Source organism: Ailuropoda melanoleuca, chromosome 4 (assembly GCF_002007445.2).
Source record: "Ailuropoda melanoleuca isolate Jingjing chromosome 4, ASM200744v2, whole genome shotgun sequence".
NCBI classification, from domain to species: domain Eukaryota; kingdom Metazoa; phylum Chordata; class Mammalia; order Carnivora; family Ursidae; genus Ailuropoda; species Ailuropoda melanoleuca.
Window position 1 is genome coordinate 42,086,738 of NC_048221.1, and position 20,527 is coordinate 42,107,264.

At 36.4% G+C, this 20,527-nt stretch overlaps 1 protein-coding gene across 1 annotated transcript in view; it reads left to right on the forward strand.

Annotated features, from left to right (window-relative positions):
• Positions 1-20,527, forward strand: part of CNTN6 (contactin 6) — a 269,942-nt gene that overhangs the window by 152,461 nt on the left and 96,954 nt on the right. The window contains 3 exon segments of the mRNA XM_011220649.3: positions 2,854-2,949; positions 17,317-17,520; positions 19,750-19,852. Coding sequence (XP_011218951.3) covers positions 2,854-2,949; positions 17,317-17,520; positions 19,750-19,852 — 403 coding nt within the window.

Here is a 20,527-nt window from a genome sequence, read left to right on the forward strand (position 1 = left end):
CCTTACAAAGGTCAACACTTCCATAGGGGCTCTGATTGCCACCTTTCTGATTTTTTAAGAACTTCACCCTAATCTGTGTCTTAGAATTATCCATCTCTTTCTTTACCTGTTTATTTACATCAGTATATCACCCCTGCCCTCCAAACTATTCCCTGTTCTCAAAATCTCACCTCCCATTCATAGCCAACTCTAAAAAATTTGCACACTTGTGATCCCATGTTCTTTTCTACTATCTACTATTTACCCCTCAATTCACTTTGGCCTCTTCTCCATAATTCCACTTTAACTTCTCTTGTCAAGATTAAATGTGACCTTTATGTTGCTTAATACAACAACATTTTTCTGTCCACATCTTACTCTGTGTCTTAGACCCTGCTTTCTTCCTTCTTTCTCTTCTCTCTGACCCGCTGTCTCCTTTCCTTCTTCCCTTTCTTTCCTTTATTCTTTCCTTTCTCCATAATCCTCTATTCTACTTCTAAATATTGGAGATTTCTAGAGTTTGATTCTAAATGATGGATCAAATTGCTCATGCCAAAAATTTAAGAGCCATCCCATGGGGATTACATACAGTCCTATGGCTTTAAATACTATAGATATGCTGATGAATTCTATTCTTATAAATCTGGACCTTGCCTCTCCTCTGAGTTCAGTGCTCATGTATTATATAGCATACATGACATTGTCATTTAAATAACTCATGAATAAGACACCCATATTATGTAGAAAATAGAAGTCTTCAATTTCTCTAAATCACACCAATAATTTATTGTAATTATACTCCAGTAAAGTTGTTAAAAATGAATAAAAAACCCCATAATTTATAATCTTTATAATATTTTTTAAAGGTAAAGAGAGGTGTAGGTAAAGATTTAATAATCTCTACTTCCATATGTCCCATTCACTCCCTTGAGAAAACTAAGGTGAATATCAAAAATATATGTTTTATAATTTTCTCTTTATCAGTTAAAAGAGATGCTCATATTTAGGTTTTTACTTTTTTCTTTTATAATGGGATAATGTCATAGCAATATTTAGCACTTTTTAAATTTAATAGTGTAGCTCACTTTCCAAGAACTTCCCAAGTCAGTCCTTTATATTTAGATCATTCTTTCTAATCATTGACGGCATTCCATTCTATGAATGTTGCAGATATTACTCAACTTCTGCACTGATTTATTATTCAGTTGTTTCCAGGTATTCCCTTTGTACTTTTAATATAATCCTAATGGAATATAATAGACCCCAGTGCCCTGATTATTGAAGTTTCTAATTGACCCTTGCCCACTATGTGCCCATGAACAGTGCTTCCTTTCAATATTGTGAAACTTCCCTCCCATTTGCTATATCTAGGTTTTGAAACCTGTTTTTCTTTCTGCAAGGACTATTTTCCCTGATGTATATCACCGTTGCATGGCTGTCTCTTTCTCATCCAACAGATCTGCATTCTGTTCTTTTCATTCACAAGATATGTCAGTTGGGATAAAAGTTAACCTGCTATAACACAGAGAACCTAAAATAAATGCCTCAAACAAGATAGGAGTTGACTTGTCTCTACTATCCTGATCCAGAGTGGATGTTCCAGATCAGCTGTAGTTGTATTCCATGCAGTCACTCAAGTACCCAGGTTAACGGTGGCTCTTTCATCTTCAACAAGATCTTTCATGTCATGGCAATCTAGGTGCTGAGGGGATGGGAGGAGAACAAAACTGTGGAGATTTCCTTTCACACATAATACATGGAAGTTTCACTCATTGTTTCTGCTTACTACATTAATTGAAAAGATGTCTGAGAAATGTGTCCTCTGGTTAGAAAAGCATATTTGATCTACAAATCTATTCCTGTGGAAGAAAGGAGAATGCTTTTTTGTACACAATAGCAGTCTTCACCCACAATAATTACCACAATTTGTAAATGTACATTGGTTTATTTGTTTTTTAACTTGTGTTCTAGTTTTCCTATTAGATAATAAGCACAATAAGGGCAAGGTACATGCCTGATTTACTTACCAATATGTCTTCTCTCCTTTAATACACTTCCTGTATTTTTAGTAGGGGTTCAATACAGATTTGTTAAAAGAGTAAATGAGTGTATAATGGCATTTTACAGGTTAAAAAACTAAGGTTCAGAGAAGTTCAACAATTACCCATTCCTGGAGGCTGACTGACGATTCCAGGAATGTGGAAAGATTTGTACTTCATGTGGATGGCTTAATGAGATAACTAGTTAGCTTTCTTCTAACAGTGAATTTCTATGATTCTTTGGTGTTCTAGGAAATTACACCACTCCAAACAAGATCATGAAGCTGCGCTGTGAAGGAGTAGAATGAGAAAATTAGAAAATATACCTTCTTTCTCAATAGTTCAGTCACATAGAACTCTTTCCCTCACACCGTTCCATCCTAAATGCTCACGGACTCCATCTGCACATCAAATACCAATCATTAATCTAAGAGGCTAAAAGACTGTAGCAAACTTGCTGCATACTTTTTGTTTTGTTTTGTTTTGTTTTTTTTAATCACACCTTCCCTGGGCAAGGAAAGTAAATATGTGCTGGGTTTTAAAGATTTCCTGCTGGGCTCCAGGCTGCCTGGGAGAATAAGAGCAAACAGATAGTAGGTAATGTTAATAAATGTCTTCATCACATACTCCATTTAATTATATGAAAAAGAAAGAAGAAAAGAAAAACAAGATTTTTAGAGATAATAGTCAGTGTAGATAAACTGATCATTCACTGACTCTTTTGGTCAGTCAAGCATGAGTGTCCATTACTGTTAAGAATAATAAGTTCAAGATTCTACTTTAAAATGTTTTTTACTGCAAGGTAATTCTAAAGCTGTTTTGTTTGTTTTCCAAGATATTGAAGACTTTGAAACCAAAACAAGAAGCGCAGTGTCCGTCCGAGAAGGTCAAGGTGTGGTGCTTCTCTGTGGCCCACCACCACACTTTGGAGGTATGGTGGGGGGGTAATTGGGTCACACCATTAACGTGGTCACTGGAGGCGTAAAAAAGGCACATCATGTCTTGAAGTCAATGTAGCTCTTCATCAAATCAAAAGGACCTTGAAGCTCTTCATGTTCTTTCTACTGTATCTAAACAGTACTAATCTAAATCTTTTTCAAAAGAAATTTTGTTCAAGCAGTCACTCAACAAACATAACCTTAAGGAGATGCAGCATGGCACCCAGTGTGAGCACCAGGGTACAGAGTGAAACTGAACATTACTGTAGTCCAATGCTTGTCACCCTGAATGGCAAGAGATAATTTCTTTAACCTCTTTAGGCTCAGTTTCCTCATCTGCAGAATAGAGATACTAACTGATATCTGCATTGTAGTGCTGTTGTGAATATTAAGTGAGCTAATGAATGTAAACTGATTAGTGTAATGACTCATATTTATTCAGAAAAGAAAGCTGAGATTGTAATTTCATTGTTATTATAGACCTCTGCGGAAAAGCAAATTCCAACATTCCTCTTGGCAACCTCACTTTAACTATTGGAAGATGAGAGCTACTCCATTAATTAGAAGCAAATTTTGGATGGCATAAAATCAGAATATCTCTTAGCAATGGTGAAATCATGCAGTCAATGACAACCTCTAGTTTGTAATAATCTGGATTGACCTGTGAATTAACCTGTTGTCAAAGGCCTAAACCACCCCTTTGGGTTGCATTTTGTCAAATTCCAAATGATTTAGTAAAATTTGGTAGATTCTCAACCAACAGTGAAGCTGGAAGAGGCAGTATCAAAATATCCATGGAGTCATTTCATTTGGTACAATTTAATATCATACTGATTGTATTATAATTACCTTAATAATAATAGCAAGTACTTACAAAGTAGAGATCTAAATACTTTGTATGTATTAACTTTTAAATTTCTCACAGCAGCTTCATGAGAGAGATACTATGATTATTGTTTTACAATACACACAAATGAGAACAATAAGGTAGACAGGTTAAGTAACCGGTCCAACATAACACAGCTGATAGCCAGTGGAGCCAAGCTTCAAATCCAGGCAGTCTGGATCCTGAGAGCATCCCTTTTCTAGTTGATTTCCACTCTGCAATGGGAAAATTTTGAAAGCAAATATAACAAATATTTAAAAATAAAGTGGAAGCAATCTTATCCCTATATTAAACAATCTTTTAAAAAGTTGAAAACACTTTTCAATTATTTTCATTTTTACACAATCTCTTGAAATGCTGATACAAAAAGAAAAGGAAACTGATTAGAAGTTAACAATATCTTATTCATTAATATTAGAGTAGTATAGCATTATGCTCACCTGAAATATTAGGTGAGAGTTACACTGTTTTCAGTGCTGTCTGAGATAAAATAGTATTATTCCAGAGCATTGAAAAAATTTGATGGTGCTTATTTTTTAACCATAGGGAAATTATTTTTTAGTACTATAACCTAAGATGACAAGATATACAAAGCCATGTCTGTTTGTGTCAGTCTGTGTCATTTTAGGCTCTGACTTTGGTCAAAGAATCTTGACAGAATTGAAGATTATTTTCAACTTTGTTTACACTAAATAAAGGTAGCAGAAATGTCGAATATTTGTAAATGAATGCCACGTATTTTAAAAAGACAGTGAATGGGGCGCCTGGGTGGCTCAGTATGTTTAGCCTCCAACTCTTAGTTTCAGCTCAGGTCATGATCTCAGGGTTCTGAGATCCAGTCCTGAATTGTGCTCTGTGCTCAGCGCAGTCTGCTTGTCCCTCTCCCTCCCTCTCTGTTTCCCCGCCCCTTCTCTCTCTCTAAAATAAATAAAATCTTTAGAAAAAATAATAATAAAAAAGCAGCCAAGTAGAAGCTTTCCCTTGTTACCTTGTTACCTACCACTGTTAAAGTATATGTTGGTCATTTAAAACATGTAACCCTTGTAACAGTGTCTCTCTGCTTAATGCCATGAAATTAAGTCACAAACACTGCCTTCAGTTAAGATCTTTTTAACTGATTAACTAATGCCTATTGCATGTGAGTTATGACAAACTTCTGTGATACCAAATTTAATTATATCATATGTAATGTTTTAGCAGGATTTCAAGGGTATTTGTCAATATTGACTTCATCCAGGATTTATAGGAATTTTCATCTGGAGAGCTCTAGGGTGTGCCATGGGCTTCCTCATCTCTGCAAGGGCAGAAATACTGGAATATTGTTTTTCTATTCCTTATAGTTCTCCCAGATCAAAACTGAGGGGAATATTGACAGACACCCTTTGATCCAATTATACAAATAGTCATCAATTAATTAGGAGAAAGTATTGATAATAGTAACAAAGGCTACCAGTTATTGAATTGTTATCATGAACAAGCCCTGTAAGGGCTTTCCATTTATTTTCTCTTTCTCAGTATTCCAATAATTAAAAACAATAATTTTAAAATAAGGAATCCAAGACTCAATTAAACTAAGTAAATCAGTTTTCAGTTGGTAAATGAAGGCAAGATTCCAGTGCAGGACTTTCTGATTTAAAAAAAAAAAAAATGCCTTGGATAGAAAGCTCTGTAGTTAATGGTTAAACCTCAGATTGTTTAGCAGTTTCAACACTCTTACACCTCCTGGGTTTACTAAGAGTTCTAAGAGTGTCTTTAACTGGCCTATTTAAAACAATTCCTTATTCTTCCTTTTCCTTTCTCACCTTCCTATAAAGGTGAATTGTGCCAAGAAAGACTTCAAGAATGTAGAGAAACATATTGGTTGGATAACCTTCAAATTGGATTAGTGGACAGCTGGTTTAAAGTGAGCCGGCTTTACACATAGACATTTTTGTCTTTGTAATTTTTTTCCTTGGTTTAGAATATATATATATATATAATATATATATATATATATATATATATACACACACACACATATATGTATGTGTGTGTGTGTATATGTATGTGTATCTATATATATATATTTTTTCTTTAGTAAGTAACAATCTACGTAAAGCTTGGTAGCTTCAAGCAACACCCATTTATTAGCACACAGTTCTATATGTCAGAAGCCAAAGGATGATGTGGCTGGTCTCTCTACTCAGACTCTTACAAGGATAAAATCAAAGTCATGACCAGAAGGCATTCTCTTCTGGAAAGTCTAAGGAAGAATCCACTTCCCAGCTCACTCAAGTCATTGGCTAAATTCAATTCCTTGCTATTATCAGAACATGCTGAGTTCTTTATATTTTCTCTCTAGTATTATCACAAAAAAATTGGAAAACATTTCTTAACAAGGCAGGCCTATCAAATACATTTTAGTGTGTTTTATAAAACAAAAACAAAAAAACAAGAACTATGGGAGAGTAAGAAAAATTATCAACTAGGCTGAATCCTATAAATTTACCCAAGAAAAAGAAAATAGCTCCAGGAACAAAACAAAAGAAAAAAGTGTATAGATGGATTTCCCATATAAATGTTTAGTGACAACTCAGTGAAATAGAGTAATCAACATAAGCCAAACTGAACAGGTGCTGTTATATGGATGTCCTTTTTTTTCCCTCCTGAAAAGACCAAAGGAGACCTGACTCCAGAATAGGCTTTTTCATGGATGTTTTCCTACCGAATTTTTAAAGTAACCACAAATGTGCTATTCTTCTAGAAAGAGAGGATTTACAGATGAAGCTTATTCTAGAGGAAAGTACCTATAGTGAAAAAGAAAAGAAACCTAGGCAATAATGCCAGAACACAAAACTGGCACATTCTGCTTTATCTCTTAGAAATGTGATATTTGGACACAAAACAGGAACTATTCCCTATACTCTGAGGAGAGAAGTATATTCACTTCCTTAATCCTATTCTTAACTAGAGATAAACTCCATGAATGTGACCGAGTCTATGCCAGTAGAGCCAGATTAAGCCCTTGTTTCCATCTTTCTAAAAAATATAATTCTAAAATATTACAGGGAGATGTAAGTTTTACTGAAAGTTTTGTCTGAAGAACACAGAGAGTGCTACAATGCACATCTGACTGAAACCCTTTTTTCCCTATTAGACATCACTTTCCTTTCTCGTAAAGGCTCTTAAGGGTAATCTGTGACTTCCCTCATCTCCACACAATCTCTAACAGTCCTTCTATTGTCTATTATAGTTATTATCCTTAATTTGGTTACCCATGTCAGAAGAATACAAGTCTCCTAGTTAGCCTCTCCGTGCTTGGCAAAGGTAAATACCAAGGTGCTTGGTAGTCAGCTAAATAAAGACTTTTCCTTTCCTCTGCTAGGTCTCTGGAGGATTCTAAGGTCTTTTCTCTACTTCCAGGTTTATGTGACAATAAGAGGCAATACACTATTTATTTGACTTATTCATTTAGGGGAGGGTCACTGAGCCTTGAGGTAGACTTTGAACTGCCATGCAGAGAGGTCTTTCATGGGTTTCCACTTAACTCCAGGATGAGCTTTGGTCAAGAGCAGCCGTCACCTGTAAGAGAGATTATGCATAAGTCATTTGCAACAGCACTGAAAGCAAAATTTCAGACTCTCAATTTTTCTAATGATGTGAAAGCCTTGAAGCCAAAGCTGTAGGTTGGACATGAAAATAATCTGTCAGTAGATCTTCATAGGTGCAGTGAGTTAGCCCAGCTTCACGTGAAATTTTCTTTAAAAATGACAGAGTGAAGAAATGATACATGTATTTTAAAATAATTAAGATCACCTTCACTGTGAAATAATAGTTTCACCATATCTAAAGTAAAGCAGATTCTTTCCCTTTATTGTCTTGGTATAAAACTCTCAATCCTGGGCTCATAAAAATCATAGGTTTAATATTTGTTTTAGAGGAAATATTCCATTGCCTTCAAAGATATAACTTTTAGGTTGGTAGAACAATTGAATTTATGCCAGTAGTTTGGAGTATCTATGTCTGTTGTAGGAAGATAGCACTGTTGTTTGAGCCCAGAGTTTGTATTTCTGTCAATAAAACTGTTGACAATCCAACATAAATGGAAAATCATTCCAGCAAAAACTCAAAATTGTGTTATAAAGAGGAAATTACATTGAGAAAAAGTGCTAAATTTTCATATGTCCTTCTTCCCAATTAGTTTTTTTTTTCCTTCTGTTTCTGGAGTAAATGACAGTGGTGTTTTCTTTTTTGTTGTTGCTGTTTTGTTTTTGGTGGTTTTTTTTGTTTTTGTGGGTTTTTTGACAGTGGTATTTTCTCAGTGAGTAGGTCAAATAAGCAGTGACAGTATTACTTCAGGGTTGCTTAATATGTAAAAGGCAGATAGGCAGAACAGTTGCCTATTGGTATAAAAGTGATAACCATCATTGAACTGGTACTGTATATTTACTCAGCAAATATTTATTGTGTACATACTAAGTACCACTCATTTTAGTGAATTTTAGGGATATAGTGGAGAGCAATGTGACAAAGTCTTTACCTTCATGAATTTTATAATAAATATAAAAATGTGACAGATGGTAATAAAAGCTAGGGAGAAAACAAAATGGTGGTGTGTGTTGGTGTTGTATATTCTGAAGCCAAAGAAGGCTTTGTTGGCATTGAGAGGAGAACTAAAGCAGTGAGAGAGTGAGACATTGAGAAAAGGCAGTTGGGTAAAGGGAACAGCATGTGCAAAGGACTTGCAGTAGGGCTATGTGTGGCACATTGGAAGAATAGCAATGAAGCCAGTGTGGATAAAGAAAGTGAGCAAACAGGAGCATAGATAAGGTTGTAAGCACTACCTTAAAGATATTATAGAGGCTTTAAATTTTACTGTGAGTGAGATTAGAATGCATTATATGGTATTGAGCAAAAGACTGCGTGTTTTCTCTGATCTCCAATTTAAAAAGTTTATTCTAAGGAATAGACCAAAGAGGGGCAGTAATATAAGGAGTTAAAGGTGATTACAGTGACTCAGGTGAGAAGTAATGGTGGCTTAACGCAGGATGATGGCAGCAGACCGGTGAACAAGTAACCATCTTCAGGAGATATTTAGAGGGTATACCTAAAATAATGTCCTGAAAGATTGGATATAGATTGTAAAGAGAAAGAGAGGAAGGGTTTTTGGGTTGAGCAATTACACGAATGGAATGCCATTTGTTGGGATGATACCAATAAAGAGAGAGCAGGTTTTGGAATGGGGGAAATCAGCATTTGTTTTGGGACATTTTAACATTCAGATGTCTATTAGATAGAATAATGAAAATTTTGAGTATGCAGCTGGGTTTACATATCTAAGGGGAAAGTTCTGGTTTGGAGAACTAAATTTGGTATTTACCATTGTTAAAAAAACAAAATTTAACTGCGTATATTTAAAGATCTAATTGGCTTTATTCGATGATTTGTGAATTGGGCAGCATATCATCTTATGAATGGAAAGGAACCCTTGGGATGCCTGGGTGGCTCAGTCAGTTAAGCATCTGCCTTCAGCTCAGGTCATGATCCCAGGATCCTGGGATGGAGCCCTGCATCTGAGTTGGGCTCCTTGCTCAGCAGAGAGACTGCTTCCCCCTCCGCCTGCCACTCCCCCTGCTTGTGCATGCTCTCTCTCTCTCTGACAAATAAATAAATAAAATCTTTAAAAAAAATAGCATGGAGGAAATTAGGAGAAGGAAGGGAAAAATGAAGGGGGGGAAACCAGAGGGGGAGATGAACCATGAGAGACTATGGACTCCAGGAAACAGTCTGAGGGTTTTAGAGGGGAGGGGGGTGGGGAATGGGTTAGCCCGGTGATGGGTATTAAGGAGGGCACGTATTGCATGGAGCACTGGATGTTATACGCAAACAATGAATCATGGAACACTGCATCAAAAACTAATGATGTACTGTATGGTGACTAACATAATAAAAAAATAATAAATAAATAAGTAAATTTTTTAAAATTTACAAAGAAGCATCCTAATAAAGTTGTCAAAGATATGCTAAAAAAAAAAATGGAAAGGAAACCTGAAGAGCTATACAAAATGAAAGACCTTTATTGGCAGAAAGAGGCAGGATAAAGAAGTTGTTCCAGCAAAGAGTAGATTGTTTCAGGCAAGGTCACCTTCCTCTGGAAGACTGGTAGGGTCTATCGGGTGGGTTCCTCATTAGTGCTGACCAGGTAACTCCAGATTGACTGGTTAAGGGTCACGTTTCTGAGAGGGGCTGAAGTAGAATTTGATTAGGTATTAAGTTTTGGTTGGCTGACATGGAACTTAGCACAAGTGACTCCATTTGGGAACTGTTGTCTGTCTGTCTGTCTCTCCCTCTTTTTACCACCATATATAAATAGTGTTTAATACCACATGATTGGATAAGATAACGAATGCCTTCTATATACTGGACACTCAGCTCAGCATTTTGTGTGCCTCAACTCATGTGACACTTTCAGAGAAAATTTCTCCATTCTATAAATTGAATAATTGTGTTAAAGAAGTTAGTGTTAACTTTCCCAAGAAGACATATCTTGATTTTAAGCACCAGTGCATTTATTCTGTTGCCTCATCTGGTCTGGCATAATCTGGCCCACAGCAGGAAATAATTGCTAAGTGAAGTATAAATGGAAATAGCACGTGTATCTGTATTGGAGAATATGTAAACACCACCTAGAGAGGTGAATTGATTTGCCTAATATTAGTGTACCGTGTTAGAACCAGAAAGATCATGTAGCTGACCAGAACCCCAGAGTTCATTCTTCTAGGTCCTGTGCTCCACATTTCCTCTGTCTACTTTCAGAATCTTATTCATTCCCAGTAAGAATGTTTTCCCTTGCTTTCCAGCACATCAAACAGAACTCTCGTGTTATAGCCTGTTTCCATTAGTACAGCCCAGGGTTTCTCAACATCAGCACTATTGACAATTTAGGGTGAGATAATTCTTGGTTATGGGGTTTGTCCTGTGCACTGTGAAGATGTTTAGCAACATCCCTGGCCTGTGCCTATTTGATGCAATGGCATCCCCTCTTCCAATAGCGAGAAAGAAAAATATCTCCAGACATTGCCAAATACCCCTCTCACGCAAAATCACGCGTGGTTGAGAAACACTGGAATAACTCATCTCTTACATTCTCTGTATTTAATTCACCCATAGAGGATGGAAATTGAGAAGAAAAAAGGAAGTCTAGTCCTTCTGTATTTGTCTCCCATGACTTAACCAGTCTTCCTTAAAATTGGAGGTTTCTCAGAAGTTCATTCAGAAGCTGGCTGTGTTTTTATTCCTTTTTCAGGTAGGACATGCCAGCCCTAGAGTTTTTTGGAAGCCAGCAATAAAAGGAACTCAGAGGGCCTTTACTTAGTGGTTGTTTGTAGGCCACAAAATCAACTATCTCCATGATTCTGAACAGCAGATGTGTACATCAAAAGGGATCTAATAAAATCTAGGTGGTTAAGCAGTAATTGTGGAACAAATGGGTACTCAAATCGGAGTGGTTGTAAAGGTGTCAGGGCTGTGTTCTGGGTTACATCATAAACTTGCTCAGTACCGATATCAATGGCTTCAACCCAGAAAAGGAATTATTTTTCTTGGATTAGGTTTTTGCACTGAGCTAGCATAACCATGATTTACCACCCAACAGGCAGCCACATTTAACCTTAGAGCTCTGCACAAGGTTTTCAGTAAAGTACACTCATGCCAGAATATTCCAAAGGGTAGATTTATCCACTAAATCTGAGCACTGTGCTTCAAATTCTTTATTCTTCTCATTTATTTTCTACTTCTAGAAACATACTACCAATTTTGAGTTCTGCTTTATAGAGCCAATAGAAGTTCTCAATGTCAGTGTTTATCACTACTGGTCTCTTTCACGTGGGATACTTCCCCTTTGATAAAAATTACATCCCATAAAATGGGTACAATTGCATATATCTCTTGTGTTTATACTTTAAATATTACAGTGCAAGATATAGGGCTGTAAAAGATGTCAAAACATAATCATGCTCCCGGGAAAATAGGATTTGTTGTATGCTTGAGAGAGCAGCAGATATAGTCTTCAGTTGCTTACTGTAGATCTGCCATTTCTAATAATATTAAAATTGTAGAGGATGGTGTCAGTGTGAAACTACAGGCAATGCTTCAGGAAGGACCAATTATCATACAGTTCTAATGTTACTGCTGAATCATCATAGGGAAAATGCATCACAATCGTTAATAACAGATAAATGTCATAGGTGGTGGAGAAAATATTTTAAAAATTCAATGATTTCAGCTTAAGTGGCTCATGAATTATACATTTAATTAAGAAAAGCCAAATGGGAAGGATTTTAAACTTCCAATTTGTAAGATAGTTTTTTTTTTCTTTCCCCATTAAAAATATACAGATTAAGCATGACAGTGGCTGATGATAGAACAAAATAGATAAAAAACCCCACTACAGCCTGACTATTTGGGTGAATGGGAATAGGGAACCCATGGGGAGAAGGGAGTGACAGGAAGGGCTTACAGGTTAGCATCTTCACCAGTTCACAGAGGAGCACAAAGGGGTGCCTACATCTAGTCACAGAGCTGCTGCCATCTTCCCCTCTGCTTGCTCACCTATAAAATGAGAAGACTGGGCTGAAGATCTTTAGGTCCCTTCTGTCCCAGACATGCCATGCATCTGTGAACTGAGGAACATCTTCTCCAGGCTCCCACATACCACCCAAAGAGAAATATATAAGATGGCCACCATTTTATCAAACTCTGAGCCATATCCCTTCCTGGTATGATTATGCATAGGAGATTGAGAATTACCATTATATTAGTGATTTTCAAAGTAGCGTTCTGGGACCCACCAGTATCAGCATTTCCAGGGAATTTGTTAGTGATGTAAATTTCGTGGCTCCTTCCCAGATCTACTGAAGGAGAAACTGGGATGGTAGAACCCAGCAGTTTGTGTTTTACCAAGTCCTCTAAGTGATTGTTATTTACACTGAAGTTTCAAAATCTGTCCTCTAGTGAAGCCATTTTGGAGAAAAGAATTATTTCTTAATGATTTAACAAATGCCTTCTATTCCCTGCTAATAGTAGCTATAAATGTGTTGAAGTAATTGAAATGACAGATTGACATTTTACTCTGTAAGATTCTGAGGAAATTGAACACAGGAAAGACAATGTTGTTGGGTGAGGGTATGGGTGATGGGGAACATTTGTAGTTCGGAGTAGACTTTGATATGCAGAGAGTTTGGGTGTGTAGAAGGAAGTCTGAGAGTAAGGAAGAATGCTCCAAGGGGATCATATTGACATAGAAGAAAAGGATCAGTTGTAGATACATAGAAAAGAAGAAAGGTAGTATTAGGGAAAGAGCAAAGGACTTGGTATCTGAAGGATCTAGGTTCAAGTCCTCCTCCTTCTACACGCAAACAATGTGATTTTGGAAAATTACTTTTATATTCCTAGCTCCAGTACCTTCTCCTGTTTAATGGGCATATTATCAATAGGCAACTAGCATCACAAAACAAAATTTTGGGATGATGAAATGGGTATGAAATAAAAGTACTCATTTTTTTTTATTATTCTTTATGTAATCTTCCTTATTTCTGAACAACTTTCTTCTGGCAGCTTCTAAATGTTCCACTGTTAAAGAAGGAATAGATCAGAAAGTGTTAGCAACTAAGGTAAAAATGAATTCACCAAAGGAGAAATGGAAATTACAGTCTCAGGTCTTAAGATTATAGGGTGAAGAATACAAAGATTTCTTGGGCATTAGTGGCAACCTGTAATTTCTGTTAAGTGAGAAGGGTTAACCTTGGACTTCGGAGAGGTAGAGTTTATTCCTTTCTTCAAATCAGCACTGAATAAAGATCCCTAAACTGAGACATGGCCCTGGGAATTGCTCAAGATTGTCTTTATTTCACAAAAGGTTCAAAAGATGAGGAGTCACTGACAACATGGGAATCTGAACTACATTTTTTTGCTCCTCTTTATATTGAGGAAAAATTTACTTTCTAGATACCTCTCACTTTCAAACAAAAACCCTTTGAGCATCTCTTTGGTGGAGAGAGAGTAACAGCCTTAGAAGTGAGGCAGCAAAGGACATCAGTAAAGAAACTTAGAAGCAAGAGACCACATGAAATGATAAAAGACTCCAGTAGGGACTTGCAAAAGCAATGAAGTTTCAATACCCTGGAACAGGATGAGAATGTCAAAGTATATTTTCAAAAATAAAAAGTGAATTGCATTTATGCATACTTGATCTAAAAGCATTAGACTCCTAAGGAGATCAAAGGAATGTTGAGGGTGGAGTAGACAGTTCATAGAAACATAGATTTAACTTCCCATTCATTGCAAAAATAAATATTTTTGCAACATCTCAAACAGCTCATCCATCCTCTGCTTGGCCATATCTAATGATAAAGAGCTCATTACCTCATAAATCATCTGCTGTTATAGCTCTGAAGTTTAAATTGGTCTTCATTATATTAAAGGCCATAGGGCCTTCTGTAACCCCCAATTGCCGAAGGCCTATTTTTGCCTCCTGGACATCAATAGAAAGGGCTTTCTTTTATGCACATGACAGCAATTCGAATCTATGAAGACAGCTCAATTGTTCTTCCCCACCCTGCCCCCAGGGTAAAAATCTAAGTTCTTATCATTTTCTTTTGTGATTTAACCTCCAGCCTTTGTTGTGTTGGTTATCTGCCTCTTGGTATACTTGAGATTTTTAATTCCCCTTTCAGTAAGGGGTGCTCGGAACATAATATTCCAGCCCTTCATAGGGTGTTGAAAATACAGATTCCATGATGCTTCAGTCAGATACAAGGAAACCAAATTGCTAGGAATAGGATTAGCTATCTGTATTTTAACAAGCTTCCTTAGTGATTCTAATGTGCTCTGAATAAAATGTAATACTCCAGTCTGAACAGTTCAGAGTAAGAATGAAAAATATTATTCACCATATTGTTTTACAAGTTGTAATTCATTCTAGTGTTTAGTTTTCCTGACACTATTTCCATCCTGTTTTTTCCCATTTACACAAATATTACATAGTAATTAAGAATTATAATATGAAAGAAACACATTATGTAGAAAGTCAGAATCTTTTGTATTTCTTCCCCTCACCCTAAGAAAACCTCTATATACATTCCTAGGTTGCTAAATTTAATGATTTGTATAAAGGTGTGCACGTGCATGCGCACACACACACACAATGCTAAACATCTTGATTTACAACATGCTTTTTTTTTTTTAAAGATTTTTTAATTTCTTTATTCAACAGAGATAGAGACAGCCAGCGAGAGGGAACACAAGCCGGGGGAGTGGGAGAGGAAGAAGCAGGCTCATAGAGGAAGAGCCTGACGTGGGGCTCGATCCCATAACGCCGGGATCACGCCCTGAGCCGAAGGCAGATGCTTAACCGCTGTGCCACCCAGGCGCCCCTACAACATGCTTTTACATAACCATACATCTTGGATTTTTTTCTACCTGAACACTACTTTTATAGATTTAATAATGCCACTCTTTACATTTTCGCATTCTATACATAAGTAGCATTTTTGTTGATTGTTCTCTGACATACCATCCTCTCATGTTTTCTTCTTTTCTGAGAATTATATTAGAGTTCTGTCAATATAGATGAATTCATTTTTACTAAAATAACTTATGAATTGTTGTTAGAATTTAATACTTTAGCTTCTCCCCACTATTAATGGTCTGTTTGTGTACTCCCTTCCTTCCTTCCTTCCTTCCTCCCTTTCCTCCTTCCTCCCTTCCTTCCTCTTGTGCTTTCTAAAGTCTGTTCCCTAAGTGTACTGTTAGTGCTTTATTTTTTCCTTGGTGGAAGAGATGATAAAGATGGCAACATTCCCACACTCCCACTTCCTCGTAAGTTTTTCTATATAGATCAAGTTTTGGCTCTACCCTATCTTGTTTCTGCACCCATTTTTTTGGTATTGTTTTGGGGGTTTTTTTTTGTTGTTGTTTTTTAAAGATTTTACTCAATTATTTGAGAGAGAGGGAGAGAGAGAGAAAGAGAGAACATGAGAGGAGAGAGGGCCAGAGGGAGAACCAGACTCCCCACTTAGTGCAGAGGCCGATGCAGGACTGGATCCTGGGACTCCGGGATCATGACCTGAGCTGCTGACAGTAGCTTAACCAACTGAGCCAGCCACGTGCCTCTGCACCCATTTTTAATATAAGTGCAGACGACAAATAGAACCCACAGCCTCTGTCTGAACAAGAGCCCCTAGTTGCTTCAACTGTTCTATGAGCCGTGATTTCCTGGTGTGTGATTTCTAAGTTCAACTGAAGGTGATGATGTTTTCAATCTGTGTAAACCCTTCTTCACTCCTAGCACCTGTGCACTTCAGTTATTTTGGAGTCCCTTTAGCACCAGTTATATTCTTCCATTTCCCAGACATAAGTTCAGTTCTACCTAGTTTCCATGATACATACAATTTCTCAGTCTTCAGATAGTACCACACTTAAAAACCTTAATCCACAAGAAAATTTTTCTTTGTTCAAAGATTTCTGGCTAAAATTTTTTTTAAATTGACATGTTATTTGTGCAAAGATATGGAACAACTATAACTCTCATATATTTCTGGTGGAGAATTCAACTGGTACAACAACTTTGAAAAACCCTTTTGTAGTTTCTTATAAACATACATCTATCTACCTTATTTCGCACTCCTAGGACCTTATCAAGAGAAATGAATATTCGACAGTCATTTCAACCTAATACATAATGGTCCCAACCTGGAAACAATCAAAATGCTCATCAACAAGAAAGTGGCTGGACAAATTGTTGTATATTTATAAAATGGAATATTACTCAGCAATAGAACACAAAGAAGTACTGATAGGAGGGGCGCCTGGTGGTTCAATCGGTTAAGCATCTGCCTTCAGCTCAGGTCATGATCCCGGGGTTCCAGGATGGAGTACCACATTGGGCTCCTTGCTCAGCAGGGAGCTTGCTTCTCCCTCTACCCCTCCCCACTGCTCATGCTCTCTCTCAAATAAATAAATAAAATCTTTTAAAAAAAGAAGTACTGATAGTCACACAACATAAGTGAACATTAAAAAAATACATATTAGAAGAAATCAGACACAAAACAGGTTAGTGCAGGCATCCTTTGGACTGCACGTTGAGAGATGCTGTTTTAATGTGAGCATTTCTGAAGAAATTCAGTGTGCATTTTAAGCCCATAATATTTTATATATGTTACAGCTTTTCTTAATATATCCATCCACTTATTCTCTTGGCATGCCATCATTGCACCCCTAAATGCACAAAGCCAGTGATGGGCAGGATGACTATATAATGTATCATCCAAATTCAAATATATTTGAATATAAGGGAATATTACAGTTATATCAGGACAGCAGGCATAAGCTGGACCAATGGGCACAATTTTATTCTAATTTTGGAGAAGAAGGCACAAAACTTCCAGATAAGAATGAATACAGTAAGGATAATGCTTATTTTTTTTCTGTTTTCCAGATTTGTTTTATGCATGGACCTTCAATGATAACCCCTTATATGTTCAAGAGGACAACAGGCGGTTTGTATCCCAAGAGACAGGAAACTTGTACATTGCCAAAGTGGAACCATCAGATGTGGGCAACTACACTTGCTTCATAACCAACAAGGAAGCCCAGAGAAGTGTTCAAGGACCACCCACTCCATTAGTGCAGCGCACTGATGGTAAGATAATGAGCTATCTTGGGAATATACTTTATCCGTCACTTTTGAAGCCTGGGGACATCTGTTGGGCTTTCAGCTTCCCTGTGGTTCAGAGGAACCACATCATCAATGAGTTGAGGTTCGATTTACAAATATGATGAAAATCAGATATTATAAAAATATAATAGAAAATTCTATAACTCACATGGTACAGTTTATATGATTCTAGGTATATCATGCCATTTCTTCACTGGCATTGGAACAGATCCTTTCATTACTTGAGGAACATTTTGTATAAAATGTCCGTTTGGGGGAATAGTCGTGTGTGTGTGTGCACGTGTGGGTGCTGCCAAACTTATTAATTGAATAAATATTGTTTTCAGTGAGCATATGATGCAGCTTCTCTTTAATGCCTCTTTCTTTTCCATATTTGTCTTTTTTTGTTCACCCTTTATTTACCTGGCTGGCAAAATGGGGAAAAAATTCACATCCAAGGAAAGCAAAGCAAGCAAACTTTAATTATAAGCATTCCAAAGAGGAATGAAACACAAGATTCATATGAATTATATTCCTCCAAGGAACATAATTCAAATTGGTCTCTGATGAGTTTTGAACCTTAGTCAAGACATAGCTGACACAAGATTCAGAGAACTAGAAGAACTAGGGAAGTCATCGAAGTAGAATAATCCTCCAGTCGATTCTTTAATTAAATATTCACAGTGGTACATGTAAAGATAGAAAACCTGTTGATGCATTTTGTGATCAGATCTGGACTTGAAATGGAGTACCTCATAGAGTTTTTCTCCTCCTTGAGGATTTTAAGAGCAAGAACATAATGCTAATGATGGCTAAGAAAATTATGGAACTAGCTCGGTACAGGGAGTTCTTACGACAGAGCTTTTATAATCACTAACCACCCAAATATATTTGCATCGTCCTAATTGAGAATTCAGCAACCACTAGATTTATTCATAAGTCCAATTTTTCCCCTTCAGTGAGTAGTCTGTTCATGACAGAAAGAGCTCATAAGCCAATAATATGCATAGACCTTCTACCATATTTTTCCTTTTTCTGGTCTACTTTTAGTTCCTCCTTCTCCCCTTCTTAATTCCTTCATTGTTCTGTCCCCTCTATTCTCTTCAGTGCATACGTGGTAAAAACAGATCAGAAGAATTATACTATTTAATGTTAATAGTATTAATATAAGAAATATCAAACCTCTTCTAAAAGTCACTCAAGAAATATCAGATGTCAAGAAAATAGAATATAGAAAATTTAACCAATTTAGTTTGCTGAGCTAGTACTCTCTACCACCACAACCATAGCTTCTTTGAATGTTTGGAATGATCAAGGTCTTAAAAATCAAGTATTTTTATTTGGTATATATTTTGTAAGTTTCAGCTTCTGTGCAGGTGTACTGGCCCTCAATAAATCATTAACCTTTGGAATGTATTACTTTGGTATTTGTTATATAAGTTAAAAATAAAAGATCAAAATTTTTGAGGAATCTTGATTGGCTACTGATTAAATTAATTAAGTTAATGAGGATAGCCTAGAGATATATTTCTGTTACACGTCTGGTAGCTAGCATATTTACATACATTAAACTACTGTCCTACCTGAATCTTAGCCCATAGCCACAATTCCTTATTGAAAAATTTAAAACTATAAAAACAAATGTTTTTTATAAGTTTACAGAAGACACATTAAAAGTAAATCCTTAATGAACTGACATAAGAATATTTATGTCTTTATCTCAATTATTGTTGTTACTTTATAGATTTTGTTGCAGAAATATTGTTTTGTATTAAGAGACCTCCTACAGTATTAACTGAAAATTTCTTTATTCCTGAACAGATCTGGCCCCATGAGTTCCGTGAAGGGGTGATCTGGATATCTCTAGAGAAGAAACGTTCTTGATAATTCAGAAACATTTTAGAATCTAGATGCATTCATTTCTTAATTAGAAGACAAATTCTTTGTAAGATTCTAATATGAATGTAGGGAAATTTGGGATGCCTCTATTCTGATACTTTGATATATCTTAGATATTTTTTTTTAAGCAAGAGGGGAATGAACTAATTCCTTAAGTAGCATCATGTAGTTGCTTTGCCCTCTATCACTCATTAAAGAATATGAAAATGTTGTCAATTGAAGGACAAAAAAATCAGATTTTGGTTAATGAAGCATTTACTTCACAGAAAACTTCTATTCTCCAGAAATGCTGCTAGCTCTTTTGATATTTAACAGGTGTGATGGGGGAATATGAACCAAAGATTGAAGTGCGTTTTCCTGAAACTATACAAGCTGCAAAGGATTCATCTATAAAACTGGAATGCTTTGCCCTTGGAAAGTAAGGTTTTTTGTTTTGTTTTGTTTTGTTTCTGGTTGTTTAATTTTTTTTAAACCTTTTTGTTATTCAAACATTGCTCTAAGGTAAATTACCAAATAGATTTCAAATGCTGGGCAAAAGTGGAACTTTCTGATTGGAATTTAAACAAACATGCCTAATACTCTGAAAATGATTGGGACTGCAATTCTCCCCTAAATGTGCTGATATTTCTTCTAGTTTGAGCATAATGAGTCCCATTTGGGTAGCATCTTGCAGAGGAATATTTGTGCTTGTGTAAGGTGGTGAGCAAGTCACTAAATCTCCAACATATCCCTCACTCCATCTCATCCTACATCCAGAAATATATTGCCTGGAGTGTCTTCTTGCTTAATTAATCAGCAATTCTTGTACATGAGAAAACCTGCACTGCAGGTTCCGAAATAAAACTAATTAAAGGTCATTGTTCATAGTGGATCATTAGAATTGAGCGAAACCTGAGTTGGTAGTGGAGGCACTTTGTTTTACTCAGATAAGTGTTTATCAGCCAGCAGGCTTAGAATGCTTTTAAGTCAGCCAAATATTTGCATTTCTGCATAGGATATCCAGACATCTCTTTGCCTTTTGGCAATATTTAGACTTCATTTTTATGCCTCTAAATACTATTACCCAAGTAACAAAGAGATAGATAGACTAGTT